A 20,502-nucleotide genomic window follows, 5' to 3' on the forward strand; every position below is an offset into this window, starting at 1 on the left:
TTGGAGGGAAACTCCCAGAGGTCATTCTGCCAGGTGAAGACCTGTGCTTGCCTTGCCCTTCAGCTCACAAGTGTTCACACGTGCAAGGCTTCCATAGAAAAGTCCCACTGGCAGAATGAAGCGGTGTCTTTGCCAAACCCATTTCTCAGAACCGCGGGCCAGGCTTACAATACGGGTCCGCAGCCCAGCCAAAACAAGCAGGCACTCCCGGGCACGTCCAGCAGGTGGGGGTGAGCACGAAGGGACTGAGGTCGGACGGTGGGGTGTCGCCTGCGTGGGTCCCGCCCTCAGACGCCGTCGGGTCCCGCCTGCAAGGGAGGGCTACTGGGCCAGTGGAGCGCAGAAGGGCTGAGCGCTGAATGCAGCGCAGAGTGGACAGCGGCACAGCCAGGAGCTGGGCGAGGGCCATGGCTGTGTCCGGGGTCCTGTCCCGCCTGGCAGCGGTGGCGTCGGTGGCGCCGGTGTCCCTGGTGATGCTGGTGATGCTAGAGGCGTATTGCGCGGCGGGTGCGGGCATGGGCTCTTGCTACGACGACGCGGGGCGCGCACAGCGCTGTCTGCCTGAGTTCGAAAATGCAGCTTTCGGCCGACGGGTCGAGGCCTCGCACACGTGCGGACGGCCCCCAGAGAACTTCTGCCCGCACGTGGGGGTGCCAGGCGCGGGACCACAGTGCCAGCGCTGCGACGATACCGATCCCCAGCTCCGCCACGACGCCTCCTACCTCACAGACTTCCACAGCCCCGATGACAGCACCTGGTGGCAGAGCCCATCCATGGCCTTCGGGGTTCAGTACCCCACCTCGGTTAACCTTACCCTGCGTCTAGGTAAGCATGTGTCCCCTGTCACCTTGTCTCCATTCCATGGAGGCCCAGGCAGAGGAGAGGGGTTGTGCAGCCTGGGCGGGATGCAGGAGATCAGCCCGAGGGGCGCCCCTAAGGGCAGGAGAAAGCCTCCCTCGGCTTTGGCAACAACTGGTGCAGCAACAATTCCCAGAAAGAACGGTTAGGGAAGCGGAGGGGGTGACACCTCCATGGATAACCTGGTCCAGGCAGGGACTCCGAATCTGGTCAGCTTCAAAGACCCAGTGAACCTCCAAGGTTGTGAGCACTCTGGGGCAGCTGCCATCACACCCTGGACAGGACAGTTTCTTCCTGCCACTGGATAGCCACCTGGGGCATTTGGCGTGCCCCCTCTGCCTTCCCCATCATTTGCCCCACCCAGCCTGAGCCAAGGTGTGGTAGCATTAGGCCCCTGAAGGTGGGAACCCAGGGCCCCACTTCCACCCTGAAGCTGGAATATTCTCTGACCACTCCAAGCTCAGAGGAGCCCAATGTCCTTGGGTTCCTTGCTATGTCCTGGACACGGTGCAAATCTTCCAAAGTTTTGATAACATGGATTTGGTATTTTCATAACTGACTTTGGCACTAAACCTGACCTGAGGCTTTATAGACTCTGTGTATTCCAGTAAGAGCCAATATTCACACATTTTGCTGCTGAAATCTCATTTGAGTACAGCCGACAGCCCCAGAATGAAGCCCATTAGGAAAACGCTCCATTCCTTAGCTATAGGCATCCTCAGAATAATACCTCGTAGAAGTCCTAAATTCCAAAACACCTGGAGCTGAACTGTGTCCCCATGAAAATCTGGAAGCTCAGAGAGGTTAAGTGTTTTGTGCACAGACACACATGCTGCTAAGTGACAGTCAGGACACAAACATTCCTGTGCCATGGAGGTCAGAATATAAACTTGGCGTGTGCTGGACCTCTCATGACTAAGCTGGTCCTCCCTAGACATGGGTGGCAAAGCCCTGGCAAGGGCTAAGAAACAGCTTCGTCCTCAGAAAAGAGTGGTGGGAAGGATATTTAACCCCTTCAGCAGCGCAGGCAAGCACATTCCTCTTGTACCCCAAACCCGTTTCCAAGGGGTGACGACGTCGTCTCTCTGGTGAAAGTTGGATGAGGTGGGGTCTGCCCAGACAGGAAGCAGGAAGTTAGGGGAGTTGGCTGATGAGGCTGGCAAGACCCCAAGGCCATGAGAGGAATCTGGGGCAGGGTGGGGGACTGTGAGGGAGACACAGTGTTCCCTAACAAAGGCTGTCACATGTGCCCATGAAATCCAGATGCCAAGGAGAGGGCTCAGGCCTCAGACATGAGGGAGGGGGACAGGGTGGGAAATCCTGCGTTTGACTTAAGGGGCAGCCCTGTTCACAGCGGTGCTTGTGCTATGCCTGATAAATGCTCCTGCAACCTTTAAATGCTTCAGCCAGCAGCCTCCAGGCATCTCAGATCCTGGGCTGTGGAAGCAAGCAAAGATGCCACGTGCTCACACATGGTACAAGGCACGTACATCTGGTGGGTCCTCCTCTAGGACAGCATTCCTCCTGTCCTACTGGACAGCACCAAGATCATAGGTGGAAGGCCAAGAGTTTGTACCATGAATGAATGAAGGAACGAAAGAATGAATGAATGACAGTGTCACACTGCATGCTGGCTCCGAAAGGGGTACTTTGGACTCAGGCAAAGCACAGCCACTACTGGGAAGCTGGGACTCCGTGTTGCACCTCAGTTTCCCTGCCTGTACTGCGGGGACAAGAGGGGGGCTGGGGTAGTGACTCAGTTGGTGGCGTGTTTGCCTAGCAAGTACAGGCCCTGGGTTTGATCCCCCAGCACTGAACGATACTGATGGCACTCAGGAGGGAGAGGCAGGAGAATAAGGAGGAGGCTAGCCTTGCCCTGAGGCCAGTACCTCAGTGACAGGTGTTCAGGTTGGAGCCCTCATAGCGAGCAGGAAGCCCTGGTGGGGGTTGAGGCCCATGGGTGGGCTCTGTATCAGGGAATAAGAGCTTACCCTATCCCACAAGACATCCGGACCCAAGGCCTGATCGTGATGGCCCAGTTGGAGGCTGGGTGTCTCAATTTTGCTGCAGCTAATTCATGGACTCATGATATCCAGGGATCAAAAGTCCCCTGGCCATTGGCTGAGGTGGGCTGGTGACACCCCACCAGTCTGCTGCCTCTGTCTGATAGGTCTTCTTCCCTTTCATCAAGGCCCCTGGGAGGGGCAAGTGGAAGGCAGCTCTGGTCAGGGGCTCCTGGAGGGGGTGAGGATGAGGAGTGGGAGAAGAGGAGGCGGAGGTCAACTAGGAATGGAGGTCACAGCGTTCCCAGCTCCCCGCAGCTCCTGACATCTGGTCCAGATCCTATCCCGCAATTGCTGCTGAGCCGGGACTTCCTGCCCGGGATGAAAGGCCACAGTGGGGATGGTGAGGTTGGCTGCTTCCCTGAGGCCTGGAGAAGACTGCAGGGCTGGGGTGAGGGGTGGGTGGGGAGAGGAGGAAATACAGGGACACGGGGTGACAGACTGTTCAAGGACCAAGTAGTGATTGTGCCTGCACCAAGGACACTTTGGCCAGCGCTTCAGCCGGGCGGAATTTATTTTTCACATATGGGGAAACTGAGGCTCTGAGGATAAGGTCAGTTGTTCAGGGTCATACAGGGCAAAGAGTAGCTCCACTCCGAGCTCTGCTGTTTGCCCTAAGACAGAGTGGGAGGGCAGGCTGGCCCTGAGCTTTCTTACCTCCATCCCAAAAGAAACCAGAGTAGTGGCTCTTGGTGTCCTCTTGCCTTGGATTGTCATGACTCCTCCCAGAACCCATAGAAAGATGCAGCTGGGTCCCAAGCCCCCCAGATGGAGGGGGAAGTAGTCTAATAGGCCACTGACCCCCACCTGCCCGGCACTTCCCTTGGCTCTTGGCCGTAAGAATACAGCTATACCCATGACTGTGGGTCAGCCATAAGACACCATGGGAAGAATCAGAGCTCTGAGAACACATATGAGGCATAGAAGTTTCAGTTGGGGCAGGGGAGTCAGCACTAGCCTTTCAAGACCCGAAGGTGCTACGGGTTGAGAGAAGCCAGAACACTCCAGATCTGAGGGAGCAGACAGTCGCAGCTCCACAGATCTGGACTCTCCAAGCCTAGATGGCCCTAGAGGAGGGGAGAAGAGCAAGGAGATTAAGCAATCACAGTGAAAAGGTCTGGTTCAGAATGGGTGCAGGGACCCCCCAGAAGTCCCAAGACTCCAGAGTCTCCTGAGTTTCGGCTCAGTTTTGCCTCCTACGGAGTGGGTGGTATGTTTGCCTTGGCTAGGACTGGAGCCTGGGGACAGAGTCCTCAATCCACCTCCTCAGGGGATTTGACTGGAATGCTAGGCCCCAGGCAGGTCAAGAATCAAGGCAGTGGTCTTGGATGGCCTCCCTCCACCCACAGAAGTGGCCCTGGGCCCAGCTGGCCTTGCCCCCACTCCTCAGGCCCTCCCACAACGATCCAGGAGCTGCAAAGGTGGAATATCCTAAAAGGGGGGAGGAGTAAATGGTTTCCCGGTCTCCCAGGATCCCTTTCCACCTTTTCTGTTCTGAAGATGACCGTGGCTTTCTCGGGGCCACAGAAAGGCCATGGCTCTGCTCTTCCTTCCTGTGGACCTTGCTGTAAACACCATCACATCTTTTCAACTTCTGGTAACCCAGACTAACTCATTAGCCAGTGGAAACCCACTAGATGCCAGATCCCAAGCCCTGGAGATATGGCAGAGAGCCTGTCTGTCCACTCAGCTTAGGGTGCCCTCCTTCAGGAACTTCCCGCCCGGCCTGCACTCACCTGCCTTCCTGCCTTGGCCCTGTTTGCCACCATCCCCAGCTCTGAGCTGCCACGGAGAGGAGGAGCACCCTTGTTTTAACCCCACACCCAGCGCCAGGCCCCCCGTCAGGTTCCCTGGTCAGTGTTAGTCATGGGTACCCAGGATGACCCAACAGTGGCTGAAGTTCACTTGTGAGCCTGCTCCTCAAGAGCCTCGCAGACATCCGATTGCTTCACCCTCGAATTGTTATGCTCATTTTGCAGACAGGGAAACTGAGGCACAACACTGAGGAGTCAGGTATTTGATCAGTGAATCTCCAGTGCCCTGTGTTCTCTGCCGGAGCAGGGGAGGGTGCTAGTGGAGAAATGTTGCGTGAAGGTCGGCCCTTCTAGAGGCATTGCTGAAGTCTTCCAAAACACAGCCTCCTTCCTGCCTGGCCCCGGCCCTTCTGGGGCCAGCCAGCCCCTACCCCACCTAATGGCCTGACTTCACAGACTAGAATCATGATCACCCTCTGAGATGAACCTCCCTCTCCCAAAGGTAGCACTCATCTTGGTCCAGCTCCCCACTTGAGCCCTAAACTGGGTAATTTAAATAGCTTCCCTGGACCTCATGCCCAGGCCCAGGAGCAAAGGTCCCTGCAGCGCTCCCTCCCAACAGTCAGGCTTAGTGCAGCTCAGCTGCGTGAGGACCAACTCCACAGTGCAGGGTTACACAGCCCAAAAATGAAGCAGAGAAATGTGTACACTACAACAGGAGTGAACGCTGAGGCTATGTGCTAGTCACATGCGACACATATGTCATGATTCTACTTCTAGAAGGTTCCTGGAGCTGTCAGATTCATAGAGGCAGAAAGTAGAACAGGGCTCTGAGGGGTTGGGGAGAGAAAGGAAAGCAAGTGTTTAAGTGGACAGTGTTGGTGACTGAATAGCTGCGTGAAACCACTTAATACCGTGGACTGCACACTCAGAAACCGTGGACTGCACACTCAGAAACCATGGACTGCACACTCAGAAATCATGGACTGCACACTAAAAAACTGTGAACTGTACACTCAGAAACCATGGACTGCACACTCAGAAATGGCTAGGAGCATATGCTTTGTTTTATATACTTTTTTAAAGAAAAGCAACACCCGCCACTCCCCATGTACTTAGGCAAGTATTTTCAAGTCAACACCCTCTTCAGCCCCAAGACTTACTGTTTCCCAAAGTATTCAGTCCTTCTGGGTTCCTCATTAGCCCTCTCTCCACCAGTCCCTCTGCCCTTCCTCTGTTTATTGAGTATGTTTATTTATGTCCGGCTGTGGTTTGGATGTCCATCCCCTTCTTGTAAACTTGTATTCTGTAGACGCCAGCGATCACAGCTGGGACCGGACTTCAGAATGTTTCTTGACACAAAGCCTTATGCAATCGCCAATTAGAGAAAACCTGTTTCCTCTCCAAGCTAGACAACAGACTTGTCAATCCCGACGTGTGTTAGGTGTGGTGCAGAGGTAGGAGGGCCGGTATGGGGCCAGGCCTGGTTCAATTTGTGGCCTGTGGATTGTGATCTCAGAGGGACCCCAGTTCCTCACGGGGAACAATTGCCCAGGGCTGCCAAAAGCTGGCTTGACAAATGAAGTACTTGACATTGGACGTCAAGACCTGGGGCTCAGGCCTGGGATTGCTCTCCCCCTAGAAGTGACTCTCAGTGGTAGGTATCAGCCTGGCCTGCCCATGTGTTCCAGCTCAAATCTTGCTGCCCCCTCTGGCGCCACCCCACCCCCCTCCTGAATTCCCAGATGGCTGTAATTAAAGTTTGCTTTGCTTCCATTTTCTCAAAATAAGCCTGGCCTACCCACCAGGTCAATACCGGATGCAGACCGGCCTGGTTTATGGCAGTCCCATGTCTCGACAGGGTAGATGTGCCTTAGCACCTGGTACTTGGCTCAGGGGCCCTCCCAGCCACTACATCTTCAAGTGCCAAGTCCTGGGAGGCAAATCTCTGCATCCCCATGAGCATCTTTATCCCTTTTCTGGAAACCCTGTCTCCTGGGCATCCAGGGAGCCCAGGGGAAAGGTAGCTGGCTCTGTATAACCTTTCTGAGGGCCCAAGGACCACGAGAGATCTGACTGTTTTCTGTGTGGAGATGGCCCCTTCTCTCTCAGCTGCAGGCTTCTCATTAGTGGGGTTCATACCACAGTGGGACTGGAGCGTCAGACAGTAGGCAGGTGTGCTCAGCCGGCACATGGTAGGTGCTCAGCTGAGCTGGGAAGCACGGGAGGTTGTTGATTGTAATGAAATCGCCCCACATTAGCTCAGGATGTAATAGAAATGGGTTAAATTGAGATGTAAGGGTTAGTTAATAAGAAGCCTAAGCTAATAGGCCAAGCAATGTTTTAATTAATACAGTTTCTGTGTGATTATTTTGGGCCTGGGTTTCCAGGAAACCAATAAGTGCTCTCTGCCTACAGAAGTGAGGGAGTTGGAGAGAACAACATATTTTTTTTGTTTGTTTTTGTTTTTCGAGACAGGGTTTCTCTGTTGCTTTGAAGTCTTTCCTGGAACTAGCTCTTGTAGACCAGGCTGGTCTCGAACTGTCTCTGCCTCCCGAGTGCTGGGATTAAAGGCATGTGCCACCACCACCGCCTGGCCGAGAAAACAACATTTGAGGTAGAGAGACAGTACACTGGGTGGCCTAGAGCTAAGGTGCAAAACCATCACCCTGGAATGACTCTGGCCCCCGGAGCCCACAGAAGCCTGGGTGGCCGTGGGTTCAATGCCTGTCAACCGTATATTGGGGCCATTTCCTTTCCCAGCCTTTCAGGCTGCTTTCCTCACAGAGCAGGCTGGAGTTGCTCTTCTAATTAACTCTCCAACAAACCACCCCGCGGGGCCCTCTGATGTTGCCTCAGCACCTCTCACCTCCTGGCTTGGCAAGGAAGAAGCCACGATGCTCCCCAGCACAGAAGCCATGCTTGCTCGCTTGCAACGCCAGTGACCCTCTTTTTCCGAGGCAGCCTCCCTGGCAGCCACCTTTGAAGTGTCTTCTGGCCCCCTCCTGGGAGGCGGCTGACTGTTCTTTGTTTACCGGGTTTGCAGCACCTGTGTCCACCCTGGGGTCCCAGTTGCAGAGCCAGCCGGGCACCACCTGACCTTGCCTAGGCCCCTGCCCACCCTCCTAGGAAGGGCTCAGAAGCCCGATGCCAACTGTGCTGCCACGGAAATTTAGAAAACATCTTAAAACGGAACCTGGCAAGGCGGTTGCTTTTTAAAAAGTTTCGTAAATCTGGGTTCTCTCCAATTTTAAATTAGAACAAGCTTCAGGAAAGAAAATTGGGGAAAACAGAGGGAAACTGAAGGAGGAACAGTTGCGCTGAGTTCCGAGGACAAACATGCTCGCCAATTAGACGGCTGTCTTTGGGGCCCGTGCCTTTTGTTTGGTTTTTCCGAGACAGTCCCAGGCAGCCCAGCTGGCCTTGAACTCCCTGTATAGCCAAGGACGGCTTTGAACTCACGACTCTCCTGCCTCCACCTCCCAAGTGCTGAGGTTACAAGCATACACCACCGCATCTGACTGGGACCTAGTCTTTTAACTTTTTTTTTTTTAATAATTTCTGTGTGTGGTTTCTGTGTGTGTGTGCACACGAGGCCGGCTTGGGGTGTTGTTCCTCAGTGGCTGTCTACTTTGCTTCTTGAGACAGGAGTCAAGGCTCAAGGATTCAAGTTGGCTGACTGGCCAATGAGCCCCAGGGTTATCCTGTGTCCACCCCAACTTCTGGCTACAGGCATGCATCCCAGCACCCAGTTCTTTACGCTAAGGATTCTAACTCGGGCCCTGGCGCTATCCGTCAGGGTCTCCTTTATGACCCCGCACAGTGCCTTGGGTCTTTTCTTCTTTACCATTTTGACTCTAACTTTCCTGGTGTCTTCCACTCTGCTGTCGATCACTGGCTTTGGTCATGGTGAGAACCGCTGTCCTGGAGGTCCCTTTAGCCATTTCTTCAGATCCTCAGTTTTCCCAAGTCTATGCAATGCCTTGATGATTGGTCTGCGCTTTTTTAGGCCACGACCCTCCCACCCACGAAGGCCTTTTTGTCAGTTGCTGGGAATATTCCTGCGGCTCCTCATCCCTGTCACCAAACTGCTTCCCAAAGGGACAGTATATTCACTCTAAATTTTCCTTTTGTTGTGGGGAAATACACATAGCTTAGGAGTGGATCCACTTTTAAGTGTGTGCAGTTTGGGGTCACAAACACATTCCCCCTGCTCTGAAGCTGTACCGAGGGCTTTCAACTTAAGAAGCAGAGTAAGCTGCCCTCCTCCAGTCCCTGCAACCCCTTATAAAATGTATATTTTTTTAAGAAATATTTGTTTTACTGTTTAATTGTGTATATGAGTGCATATGTCTGTGTGTGGGCATGTACACAGGAGCAAAGGTGCCGAGGAGGCCAGAGAGGTGTCGGGTCCCTTGGTGCTAGAGTTACAGGCAGTTGTGAGCAGCCCAGTGCTGGGAACTCTAGTACTCTGTGAGAGCCGAATACCAGGTCCTGTACTACCGGCATGTGTGTGTGGTGTGAGTGTGTGGGGTGTGGCGTGTGTGTTTGTGTGGTGCATGTGGGGGGGTGTAGAACTGTATGTGTGTAAGCTGTGTGTGTATGGTATGCATGTGATGTATGTGTGTGTGATGTGTGTGTGGTATGTATATGTGAGGGTGCGTGGGTGTATATGTGTGTAGTGTGTGTATGTGGTATGTATGGTGTGTGGTGTGTGTGTGCATGTGTACATATGGAAGTCAGGGCAGGTCAACAAGTGTCTTCCTTTATCATTTCCCTTGTCGTTGCCTTTCGACAGAGTCCCTCACTGAACCGAAAGCTTGCTGTTAGGCTGGCTGGCACTAAGTGCTTGGGGTCTGCCTGTCTTTGCCTTCCCCTACTCCCGTCCTCTCCATTCTGGGGTTACAGGTACTTGCAGCCCTGCTTGACTTTACACGGGTGATGAGATTTGAACTTGGGTCTTCACGCTTGCCGAGCGGGTGCTGCTATCTACTGAGCTGCCCTCCAGCCCCTCCTGGCACTCTCTCTGTGTGTGCGATGCCAGGCCTGTCGGCAGTGTTGATCTGACTTGACACACTCCTTCCATCCAGCACCGCACCCTCGGGGCTTGACTGTACTTTAGCCCAGGGGTCAAGTTGTTCCACTTTCCCAAGCTGAACAGCTGTCCCTCGCATGGCAGGACCATCTGTGTGACATGTGCTTGGCTGTCCTCAACCGTGGGTGCTGTGAACACAGATGCACATGTGTCTTCCTTGATGCCTCCCTCGGCTTTTTTAGGATGTGTCACACTGAGCCTGCCAGGCTGTCGGGTAAGGCTGGCTTCCGCTTTTCTAGTGACCTGCTCCTGTTAGCACAGCGGCGGCATTTCTCAAAATTTACCATGCACAGAGTGGCCTCTAGGTTGTAACCAACACTTGCTATTGCCTGGTATGAGTTGTGTGTGTGTGTATGGTGTGTGTGCAGTATGTATGTGGTGTGTGTGTAGTGTGTTCTATGTGTGGTGTGTATGATGTGTGTGTGTGGTGTGTTGTACGTGTGGTGTGTATGATGTGTGTGTGTAGTGTGTTGTATGTGTGGTGTGTGTGATGTGTGTGTGTGGTGTGTTGTGCCGTATGTGTGTTATGCGTGTGTGGTGTGTGTGGTGTGTGCGTGTGGTGTGTGTATGTGGTGTGTGTGTGTGATGTGTGTGTGATGTGTGTGGTGTGTGCGTGTGGTGTGTTGTACGTGTGGTGTGTGTGGTGTGTGCGTGTGGTGTGTGTATGTGGTGTGTGTGCGGTATGTGTGTTATGCATGTGTGGTGTATGCGTGTGGTGTGTGTGTGATGTGTGTGGTGTGTTGTACGTGTGGTGTGTGTGGTGTGTGCGTGTGGTGTGTGTGCGGTATGTGTGTTATGTGTGTGGTGTGTGTGGTGTGTGTGTGATGTGTGTGGTGTGTGCATGTGCGTGTACGCATGTGCATGAGAATGCGAAGGACACAGCCCAGCGGTACAGAGCTTGCTTAGCTGAGGTGAAGTGCTGACTTTGCCTCCCATCACTTGAAAGGAAAAGCGAACAGGTTCACAATCCAGCTCCCCTTAGCTATCATTTCACTTATTCCACAGTTTCACCCTGACATGCAAACACTGCTAACCTATTTCCTGTCTGTGGCTTGGCTGTTTCTGGGCACTCAGCGTGAGGTCAGCTAGCAGAGCCTTCTGTTCTAGCGGCTTCGGCATCACCTCTCCATGGCCATGACTGGGTGGCGCATTGAGTTCCTAGTGGTAGATCACACCAGTTGGCAGGCATCGCAACTGTCCTTGCGCTGCTGTGGACATGCGCATCTGAGTCTTTGGGGGTCACACGGGTGCTTTTGTGTTGCCCTTGGCCACCAGCCTGTGACTGGGATTCTTGGGCTATATACCAACCCTGTTCAGCATGCTGACCTGACACCAGCTTACTTCCCAGAGTGCCATTTCCATCCATACCACCAGTTATCGGGGCCTCACTAACCACACCCCCTCCATGGTACTTAGTGCTAGTCTTTATTTTAATTAATTCACTGATTAACTAAGTATTTGATTTACTTATTGAGCAAAAGCATTCTGCACTGCTGGTCAATGTAGAATGGCTCAGACTCTCATACAAAGGGGTGAGTGGAGCTGGATAAAAGACAAACAAGTAGCTGGAAAGCCTGTGGTGCTGCCCTACCCATGTTCCACTGATTGCATCAGCAATTGATGGTGGCACTCCTGCCCACAGCTCCAGGGAGTTCCTGCTCCCCGCCCCGCACCCCCTCATTCCAGGGCTGTGTACCCATTCCCTTCTATAAGAGGGTCTGCATCTGCCTGGCTGCAGGGAAGGCCTACGAGATCACCTACGTGAGACTGAGGTTCCACACCAGTCGGCCCGAGAGCTTTGCCATCTACAAACGCACGCGCACCAATGGACCCTGGGAGCCCTACCAGTACTACAGTGCCTCCTGCCAGAAAACCTATGGCCGTCCTGAGGGTCACTCCCTGTGGCCGGGTGAGGATGAGAGGGTGGCCTTCTGCACCTCTGAGTTCAGCGACATCTCCCCCTTGAACGGGGGTAACATTGCCTTCTCCACCCTGGAGGGCCGTCCCAGTGCCTACAACTTTGAGGAGAGCCCTGTGCTGCAGGTCAGTGGGCAACAGGGCCTAGGGAATCATGGGGAGATGGGCAGGCCTAGGATGGGAGACAGCAGGCCAGCCAGAAGAGCCAGGACCTGAGACCTCCTGGCTGTCAAACCTCAAACCCTAGAATCCTTCTGTGGGTGCCTGGTTCTCACTTTCACTTTTTTATTTTGTTTTGTCTTGTTTTTTGAGGCAGGGTTTCTCTATGTAGCCATGATTGTCCTGAACTCACTCTGTAGACCAGGCTGGCCTTGAACTCAGAGATTTGCCTGCCTCTGCCTCCTGAATGCTAGGATTAAAGGTGTGAGCCATAACTGCTCCCTGCTATTTATTTATATATTTATTTATTTGTATTTTAATGGAAGAGAGCCAGTGTGGCAACTTATTCTTGGGATCTCAGCACCGGATAGGCTGGAGCAGGACGGTCCCGAGTGGCAGGCCCACCTGCAGCCCGCCTGTTTCCTCCATCCGTGTGAGGCTGCCTCAGGGATAACGTGTTCTACTTGGTGGCATAGTCATGGGACTTCCACTGGTGATTCATTTTGTGTCCCCGCCCAGGCCTTGGCTCTCTGGTCCTCAGAGGCCTCAGCATCTCCCGGGGTCTTTCTGAGAACACAGAGCCCCAGGCTACAGTGTGGCGTGGAGATTGCATGCTTGCCCAGCACGCACAGGGCCCTGAATTTGACACCAGCACTGTAAACGAGAAGAAACACAGGGGTCCCTATCTGCACAGCTCAGTGGGGGGAGCATTTGCTTAGCAGGATGGAAGACCTGGGGTCCCTCCCCAGCCACATATAATCTGGGTATGGTGGGGCACACCTATATAATCCTAGCTCTCGGGAAGTGGAGTTCTGCCCATCTTGGGCTACATGTAAGGCCAGTCTGGGATGAATGCAACCCCAACAGAAGAAGAATAAAAGGGAGGGGGAGGGAGAAGAAGAAAGGAGGGAGGGGAGGGAAAGGTGGACTTCAGACTCGCCCCGACCTCACAGCCAGACCTGCCTTCAACAGACCCCTGAAAGCATGGTGACCTTTGCAAATCCCAGCCGCAGGTGACTTGGAGAGTGACAGGGACCCGCAGCCTCAATGCTGTACAGACATCTCAGGACTGAGTCCTGCTGGGGTGAGGAGCCACTGTGCCAGGAGCTCATTTTCCATCCTGACGGCCTGATTGCTAAGCCAGGGGCTCCTGGGCTGAATTAAAATGTTGATTAATATTCAGCCGGAGCCGCCTCTGATTATAACAGCAGGCGGATGGAAATGTCACTCTCCACGTGCATCCCCCACTTCCTCACCACGCGCTTCCATGGGGAAGCTGCTCATCCAGCCCGTGATCAGCAAGTATTTATCAAGTGTCTGCTCTGTGCCAGGCGGAGCCCAGGGGCTCTGACTTGTGGGGCTCATGTTCTGGGGTGTCAGTTCTCTGCATATGAGGAATTACGGGGAGAAGGTAGGCAGCCTGCATACAAGGGTCTCAGATGGGCTGCCTCAGCCGCTGTCCACATGCACACACACACAAGCATGCACACACATACACACGCATGCACGCGCACGCACACACACATACACACGTGCATACCACTTCAGTGCAGATGGCCCCACACCATGTGGTTGACATTGTCACCCTCATTTTTACACCTCAGGGAGCCTCTAACCTGCTGTATTTTACAGATGGGGACAGAGGCACCAAAGCATTGGGGCTTCTCACCAGAGCCGTACAGCCCCAAGGCTGACCCAGGCCTCCTGATTCCTGGCCTCCCCTCAGGATTTGTCTCAGCCGGGCCTGTCCCTGTGCCCCAGGACCACCTCCACTTCCCGGGGAGCAGGGAGCAGGATTTCCCAGTGGAGCAGGCCAGGAGCACTTGCTGATGGTGTCCCTGTCCCCTTCCCCAGGAGTGGGTCACCAGCACTGAGATCCTGATCTCTCTGGACCGGCTCAACACATTTGGAGATGACATCTTCAAAGACCCCAGGGTGCTCCAGTCTTACTACTACGCTGTGTCTGACTTCTCTGTGGGCGGCAGGTAAGGCTGCAAGCGGGCCCAGAACCCGGGGGGGGGCGAGGGAACAGTCCCCATTCTTCTGAGAGCCGCAGAGTTGCTAAGGTGCCTGGTGTGACCCGGATGAGAAGGGGTGAGCAGCACCCAGCCCCCTGCCGGCATTGGAGGCCTTGCTGCCGGCTCCATTCTGCCTCCACAGACCACCCCAACAGGTCCCCACATCACCTAGCCCTCACCGGGAAATGAGAAGAGACTATAAGTTCCTACCCCAAGCCTGTGGTGCGGAGGACACAAATCCAGTGGCTCTCGATAAATACATCCGTGTACACCAGAATAAAAGCCCAGGGTGGCCTCAGCGTCAGCTCTGCAGAACAAATGATGGGGGCACAAGACAGTCCAGGCAGAAGCCTCCGTGATGGGGAAGCTGAGCCTGAGGACGGAGAAGACTGTGAGGCTGGAGTGAGGACAGGGCCGTGGGCAGAGTTAATTCCCATCCCTCTGTCACTAGGGAGTCATCGAAGGCCTCAGAATGTCAAAACACTCAACCCCCGTTGTTCGTTGATTTCCCCCACCGCTGTGACAAAATGCTTGACAAAGACAGCTCAGGGGAGGGGAGACTAACTTTGACCCACCAGAAGAGTTTGGGATCCAGTCCATCAGGAGGGGATGGCCCAGTAGCAAGAAGTGAGGCAGGGAGGCTCAGCTGACTTCCTGCTGTTATCCACTCTGGGACGCTAACCCAGGGATGGTACTGCTGACACTCAGCTGGGTGGTTCCTGCTCAGTTAGCCCTCATCTAGAAACTCTAGAGGCATGCCCAGAAGGCGACCTAGGTCCTGCCAAGTTGATGATAGGAGCTGCTGCACCTTGGCATAGCAGTATGCGAACGGGTGAGAAGATGAGGGGTGGAGACAGGGTGCTGGGACCGTGCAGGCACAGCCAGGGCCAGGAGCCTGGGGTGACAGCTAACTAAGATGAGAAAGTAGCTCCAAGTGTGAGTGAGAGGCTGTGGCTGTGGGGAACGGTGAGGATGGCCCTCAGACGCTGGGCTACCATGATTCACGGGTGCTTGGGTGATGTTAAAGACACAGAAGTCAGGGAAGAGTGTGTGCCCAACAGTTGGCGCTTTGAGATGCCTGCTTCATGGAAGACAGGTGTGAAGGAACCCGAGTGAACTCTGGTGAGGAACTTCAGATGAATTCTCTGACGTGCGAGCTGGGTCAAACCTCCCAGCCAGACTCCAAACACGGTGGCCATGACCTCCATCTGCTACGCTGTTGTCAGGGCCTGCAAGCCAGAACACATCTGGAACACAGCTGTGGGACCCAGACCACCCTTGGCTCCACAGCTGTCTGTGAAGGCTGCCTTCAGGAAGGAACAGCACCTTTCGCTGGGTCAGAAGGATTCTGAGGAGTGGGGAGCTTGTGAGATCCCATGACCTCCATCTTCTAAAACCGATTGGTGTTAGACTCAAGCCTGGTCACAGTGGGATGTTGCTGCACCCCTTGTGCCCATGAGCAAACAGTACCATACTCTCATAGAGTACTGAGATTAGAGACGGCACAGGGGGCCCTGGAAGTGACCAGTCATCCATCACTGCCCTCTGAGGACAGAGGGGGGGGGTGGGGACTTGTCTTTGGAGAACCAGGATCAGCTCTGGCTTACAGCTTTGCCCCTTGAGTCTTCCATTGTTGTGTCCTGAGCCTGTTTCACCATCTGGGAAGCTAGGGTACAGAGTCCTTGCCACCTCCAAAGACTCGAGCAAAATCTGGAACTGTTTGCTCTGTCTGGGACCATCTCAGTGCAAGCCAGGAGCAGGCCATGGTGGGCTCTGAGCCACGAAGGATGTTGGCCACAGAAGGTCAGTCTCATCCAGTTCTCCACATTGCCCACCCCCCAAGCGCTTCTTGGTTCTTGCTGAATTCACCCATCTCTTGAACTTGTGGGTGTCATGAGACCCAGGGCTGCCTACCATGGCTCAGACTCTGGGGACTTCTTGAGAGCTGACCCCTGCACGGGGCACCTCTTTCTTACCCTTTTAGACACAATTGCAGAATTACCTGTCATAACCTCAGTCCCTAAGAACTGACCCTGTGACCACTTGTCCACCCCCACCAGGGGACTGAATTGGCTTCTCCCTGGGTTCCAAGACCCCTGAGCTGGGACTCCACCCAAGCAGAGACCTTCTGTGGCAGCCACTTACTAGTTGGCAGCCATGGATGGACAGCCTTCCAGGCCTCAGTTTCCCGGTCTGCTCAAAGGGGACAGCAGGAGGTTGTGTGCTCGTTAGTTAGTCAACACAACACAGACTGGAGTCATCTGGGAAGAGGGACCCTCGACTGAGAAAACAGCCCCCTCAGACTGTCCTGTAGAGAAATCTCAGAGACATTTTCTTGATTTGATTGATGTGGGCGATCCAGCGTACCCTGAGTGGCGCCACCTCTGAGCACGTGGTCCTGGGCTGTATGAGAAAGCAGGCTGGGCAAGTCATGGGGAGCAAGTCTGTAGGCGGCCCTCCTTCATGGCCTTCCTTCAGTTCCTGCCCCTAGGTTCCTGCACAGACTTCCCTTCATACTGGGCTGTGATGGGGATCTGTGAGGTGAAATAAACCCTCTCCTCCCCAAGCTGCTTTTGGCTGTGGTGTTTACCACAGAGCAGGAAGCCATGGAGCATTTGGGAACCCCAGTGCTCTCTTTATCACAACGCCCAGGTGTGTAGTCGGGGCTCAGGGACCCCCACACTTGTGCCGCAATCAAGGGGTGCCTGACAGTGACACCCTCGCTTCTCGCAATGTCTGTGGCAACTGTCTCTAGGTCCCCCCTCCTGCTGCTTTCCTCAGGTGCAAATGCAATGGTCACGCCAGTGAGTGCGGCCCCGACAAGGCTGGTCAGCTGGTGTGCCACTGCCGGCACAACACCACGGGTGTGGACTGCGAGCATTGTCTGCCCTTCTACCAGGACCGTCCGTGGGCCCGTGGCACCGCAGAAGACGCCAATGAGTGTCTACGTGAGTGTCCCTGGGCACAGGCTAGTGATGCTCGCTGAGAAACAATCCCCCAAACCTCACAGAGGGGCCTGCTCCTGGGTGGGCCTGGCAGGCAGTGTGGAGTCCTGAGCTCTGAAGGAGAGTTAAGGGAGGCTGAGGGGAGCACCAATCCTCCCTCACAAGCCGTTCCTCCAGGACAAGTCCACCCAGGGAGGCGCCTGTGGTCGGAGGGCAGGAAGGTCCCCAAACCAGACTTAACCCTTTGTTTTAACTGTTCCAACCCTGGCAGCTAATGAAATCCAGTCCCCCCACCCCACCAACAGGGCCCTGACCCGCCTACCCCAGCCTTTCCCACACTCCCCCACAGTCCCCAGAAGTCCTTTGATGTTCCAGCTGTGTGTGGTGTGACTCTGCCTGCCTAACCTCAAAGAGACACTGGTAAAGGGAGAAGGGGCCCTGGAACCTTCTATAGGGATGGTGGGAAGGGAGGAGCCTTCCCAGGGGGGTGTACCGCTGCACCCCACTTTCCCTTGTCCGGCCTTGTCTCTCCTCGCAGCCCTCTGTTCTGCCTCGGGCTTCATGCGTGCCGTGCCTGGAGCCAGACACAGAAGTCCACATATAGCCCCGTGGCTTGCCTCCTGGGCCTGGGCCGCAGTCTGCCTGGGGACCATGAGAAGAAATCAACTTTTTCCTGTCTGCAGTAGCTGCCCCAGAGGGCGAATGCAGTGCTAAGTTCCTCTTGGCTTGCTGGCCTGCCTCCCCCAGGGAAGCTGCACTGCTGGCTCTCTGCTTGGCCCAAGCCCATGCCTGTTTCTATGGTAGGGATGTTCCATGCCAGACAGCCCCCCTGCTGTGTCTCATTTCTGTTCTCATAGTCCCCAGTCTGGATTTTCATGCCTGACCCTTCACTTCTGACTCCTAGCCCAGGCAACCTCTGAACCCCAAATTCTTTTTCTCTCACATCTCCCGAATTCATTCCTCCTGTCTCTGGGCAGCCCTGCCGCCTCTCCTCTGGATGCTGTCACTCTTCTCATCGCTGTCTCTAGGTTCTAGCCGCCACTGCCTACAGAGAATGGCCTTCAAAGAGTGCCCTCCCCTCATTACACCTTGCCCCTCCCTGAATATCCGGGCTCCCAGCCTCCTGGCACCTCTCTTTCCCGGCCGCCTTGCCACATGCCAGTCACCTCACCGTATGCCCATCGGCTGCCCATCACATGGCCTGCTGTCCACAACCAGCCTCTTGACACACACACACATACACATACACACCGAGCAGACACTGCTTCTCTGGTCCAGACCTTCTCCTCCTGGCCAGCATTGGCTTCCTGCTCCATCATCTCCCCATCCCAGACCTTCTCCTCCTGGCCAGCACGGGCTTCCCGCTCCATCATCTCCCCTATCCCAGACCTTCTCCTCCTGGCCAGCACGGGCTTCCCGCTCCATCATCTCCCCTATCCCAGACCTTCTCCTCCTGGCCAGCACAGGCTTCCCGCTCCATCATCTCCCCTATCCCAGACCTTCTCCTCCTGGCCAGCACGGGCTTCCCGCTCCACCATCTCCCCTATCCCAGAAGTTCTCCTCCTGGCCAGCACGGGCTTCCCGCTCCATCATCTCCCCTATCCCAGACCTTCTCCTCCTGGCCAGCACGGGCTTCCCGCTCCATCATCTCCCCTATCCCAGACCTTCTCCTCCTGGCCAGCACGGGCTTCCCGCTCCATCATCTCCCCTATCCCAGACCTTCTCCTCCTGGCCAGCACGGGCTTCCCGCTCCATCATCTCCCCTATCCCAGACCTTCTCCTCCCAGCCAGCACGGGCTTCCCGCTCCATCATCTCCCCATCCCAGACCTTCTCCTCCCAGCCAGGACGGGCTTCCCGCTCCATCATCTCCCCATCCCAGACCTTCTCCTCCTGGCCAGCACGGGCTTCCCGCTCCATCATCTCCCCATCCCAGACCTTCTCCTCCTGGCCAGCATGGGCTTCCCGCTCCATCATCTCCCCATCCCAGACCTTCTCCTCCTGGCCAGCACGGGCTTCCCGCTCCATCATCTCCCCATCCCAGACCTTCTCCTCCTGGCCAGCACGGGCTTCCCGCTCCATCATCTCCCCTATCCCAGACCTTCTCCTCCTGGCCAGCACGGGCTTCCCGCTCCATCATCTCCCCTATCCCAGACCTTCTCCTCCTGGCCAGCACGGGCTTCCCGCTCCATCATCTCCCCTATCCCAGACCTTCTCCTCCTGGCCAGCACGGGCTTCCCGCTCCATCATCTCCCCATCCCAGACCTTCTCCTCCTGGCCAGCACGGGCTTCCTGCTCCATCATCTCCCCTATCCCAGACCTTCTCCTCCTGGCCAGCACGTTCTTCCCGCTCCATCATCTCCCCTATCCCAGACCTTCTCCTCCTGGCCAGCACGGGCTTCCTGCTCCATCATCTCCCCATTCCAGACCTTCTCCTCCTGGCCAGCATTGGCTTCCTGCTCCATCATCTCCCCTATCCCAGACCTTCTCCTCCTGGCCAGCACGGGCTTCCTGCTTCATCATCTCCCCATCCCAGACCTTCTCCTCCTGGCCAGCACGGGCTTCCTGCTTCATCATCTCCCCATCCCAACACGTTTCTGACTCCCTCCAGGAAGACCTCAGTTCGGAATATTTATTATAGGGACCACCTAGTTCTTACAGAGAATCCTGTTTGGGAATATCAGATGCCTGGGCTCAGTGGCCTTGGTCAAACTGAGCCTGCTGGCCATCCTGGACTCTGGCCCTTGGTGTTAACCACTTCCTGTTGCTTTTACAAAATGCCTTACACAATAGGATAAGGAAGGAGAGGCTTGTTTAGGCTACAGACTGAAGGTGCCCTCCCCTCGTGATGGTGGCAGGATTGTGAGGCACTGGTTACATCGCTTGTGCAGCCAGGAAGCAGAGACTGGTCAATGTTGGTGAGCATCTTGCTTCCAAGCTCCTTTTCCGGTCCAGGACCCCAGACCAGGGCATGGTGCCACCCATATTTAAGTTGGGTCTTGCCGTCTCAGCCTAATGTGAGAGGTTTGTGTCCTCTGTGATTCTTGGTCTCGTCAGGTTGACAGGATTAACCAAGCACACCCTCTCTGAGATGCCTGCTCCAGAGAGCAGAGCTCCTCCCCCCGCAGAGCCTGTCACTCATGCACATGACCTCCATCTCTCACAGCCTGCAACTGCAGTGGGCACTCCGAGGAGTGCACGTTTGATAGGGAGCTCTTCCGGAGCACTGGCCATGGTGGGCACTGCCATCACTGCCGTGACCACACAGCTGGGCCACACTGTGAACACTGTGAGAGGAACTATTACAGATGGGGCCCGAGGACACCATGCCAACCCTGTGACTGCCACCCAGCAGGTGAGTGGCCCCAGCATCCCCTTTTCCCATCTCCCATCATCCTCCTGCCTCCACTGCCCTGTGTCCCTCCTCCCCAGGCTCCCTGAGTCTCCAGTGTGACGACTCGGGCACCTGCCCCTGCAAGCCCACAGTGACAGGTTGGAAGTGTGACCGTTGCGGGCCCGGGTTCCACTCCCTCAGCGAGGGCGGCTGCAGGTGAGGATGTGGGGACGGGTGGCCTGTGTTGACCATGCTGTGCGTTTGGGCTAAATCAGACACATAAGGAAAGAATGCTAGCTGTCCCCACTCTCCACCTTCGTCTCACATGTTTTCATCCGTAGCTACCAGACCCCAGACTTAG

At 55.2% G+C, this 20,502-nt stretch overlaps 1 protein-coding gene across 2 annotated transcripts in view; it reads left to right on the forward strand.

Annotated features, from left to right (window-relative positions):
- The first annotated feature begins 339 nt into the window (after positions 1-339).
- The window catches only part of Lamc3 (laminin subunit gamma 3), a 59,512-nt gene continuing 39,349 nt past the window's right edge, over positions 340-20,502 (forward strand). The window contains exons 1-6 of one of the 2 annotated variants that reach the window (XM_075985784.1): positions 340-825; positions 11,509-11,813; positions 13,701-13,831; positions 16,646-16,812; positions 19,974-20,162; positions 20,240-20,357. In XM_075985784.1, coding sequence (XP_075841899.1) covers positions 360-825; positions 11,509-11,813; positions 13,701-13,831; positions 16,646-16,812; positions 19,974-20,162; positions 20,240-20,357 — 1,376 coding nt within the window. In that variant the 5' untranslated portion in view covers positions 340-359. The remainder of the gene's footprint in view (positions 826-11,508; positions 11,814-13,700; positions 13,832-16,645; positions 16,813-19,973; positions 20,163-20,239; positions 20,358-20,502) is intronic. The other variant, XM_075985785.1, reaches the window with a different exon arrangement.

This window comes from Microtus pennsylvanicus, chromosome 9, assembly GCF_037038515.1.
Source record: "Microtus pennsylvanicus isolate mMicPen1 chromosome 9, mMicPen1.hap1, whole genome shotgun sequence".
NCBI lineage: Eukaryota > Metazoa > Chordata > Mammalia > Rodentia > Cricetidae > Microtus > Microtus pennsylvanicus.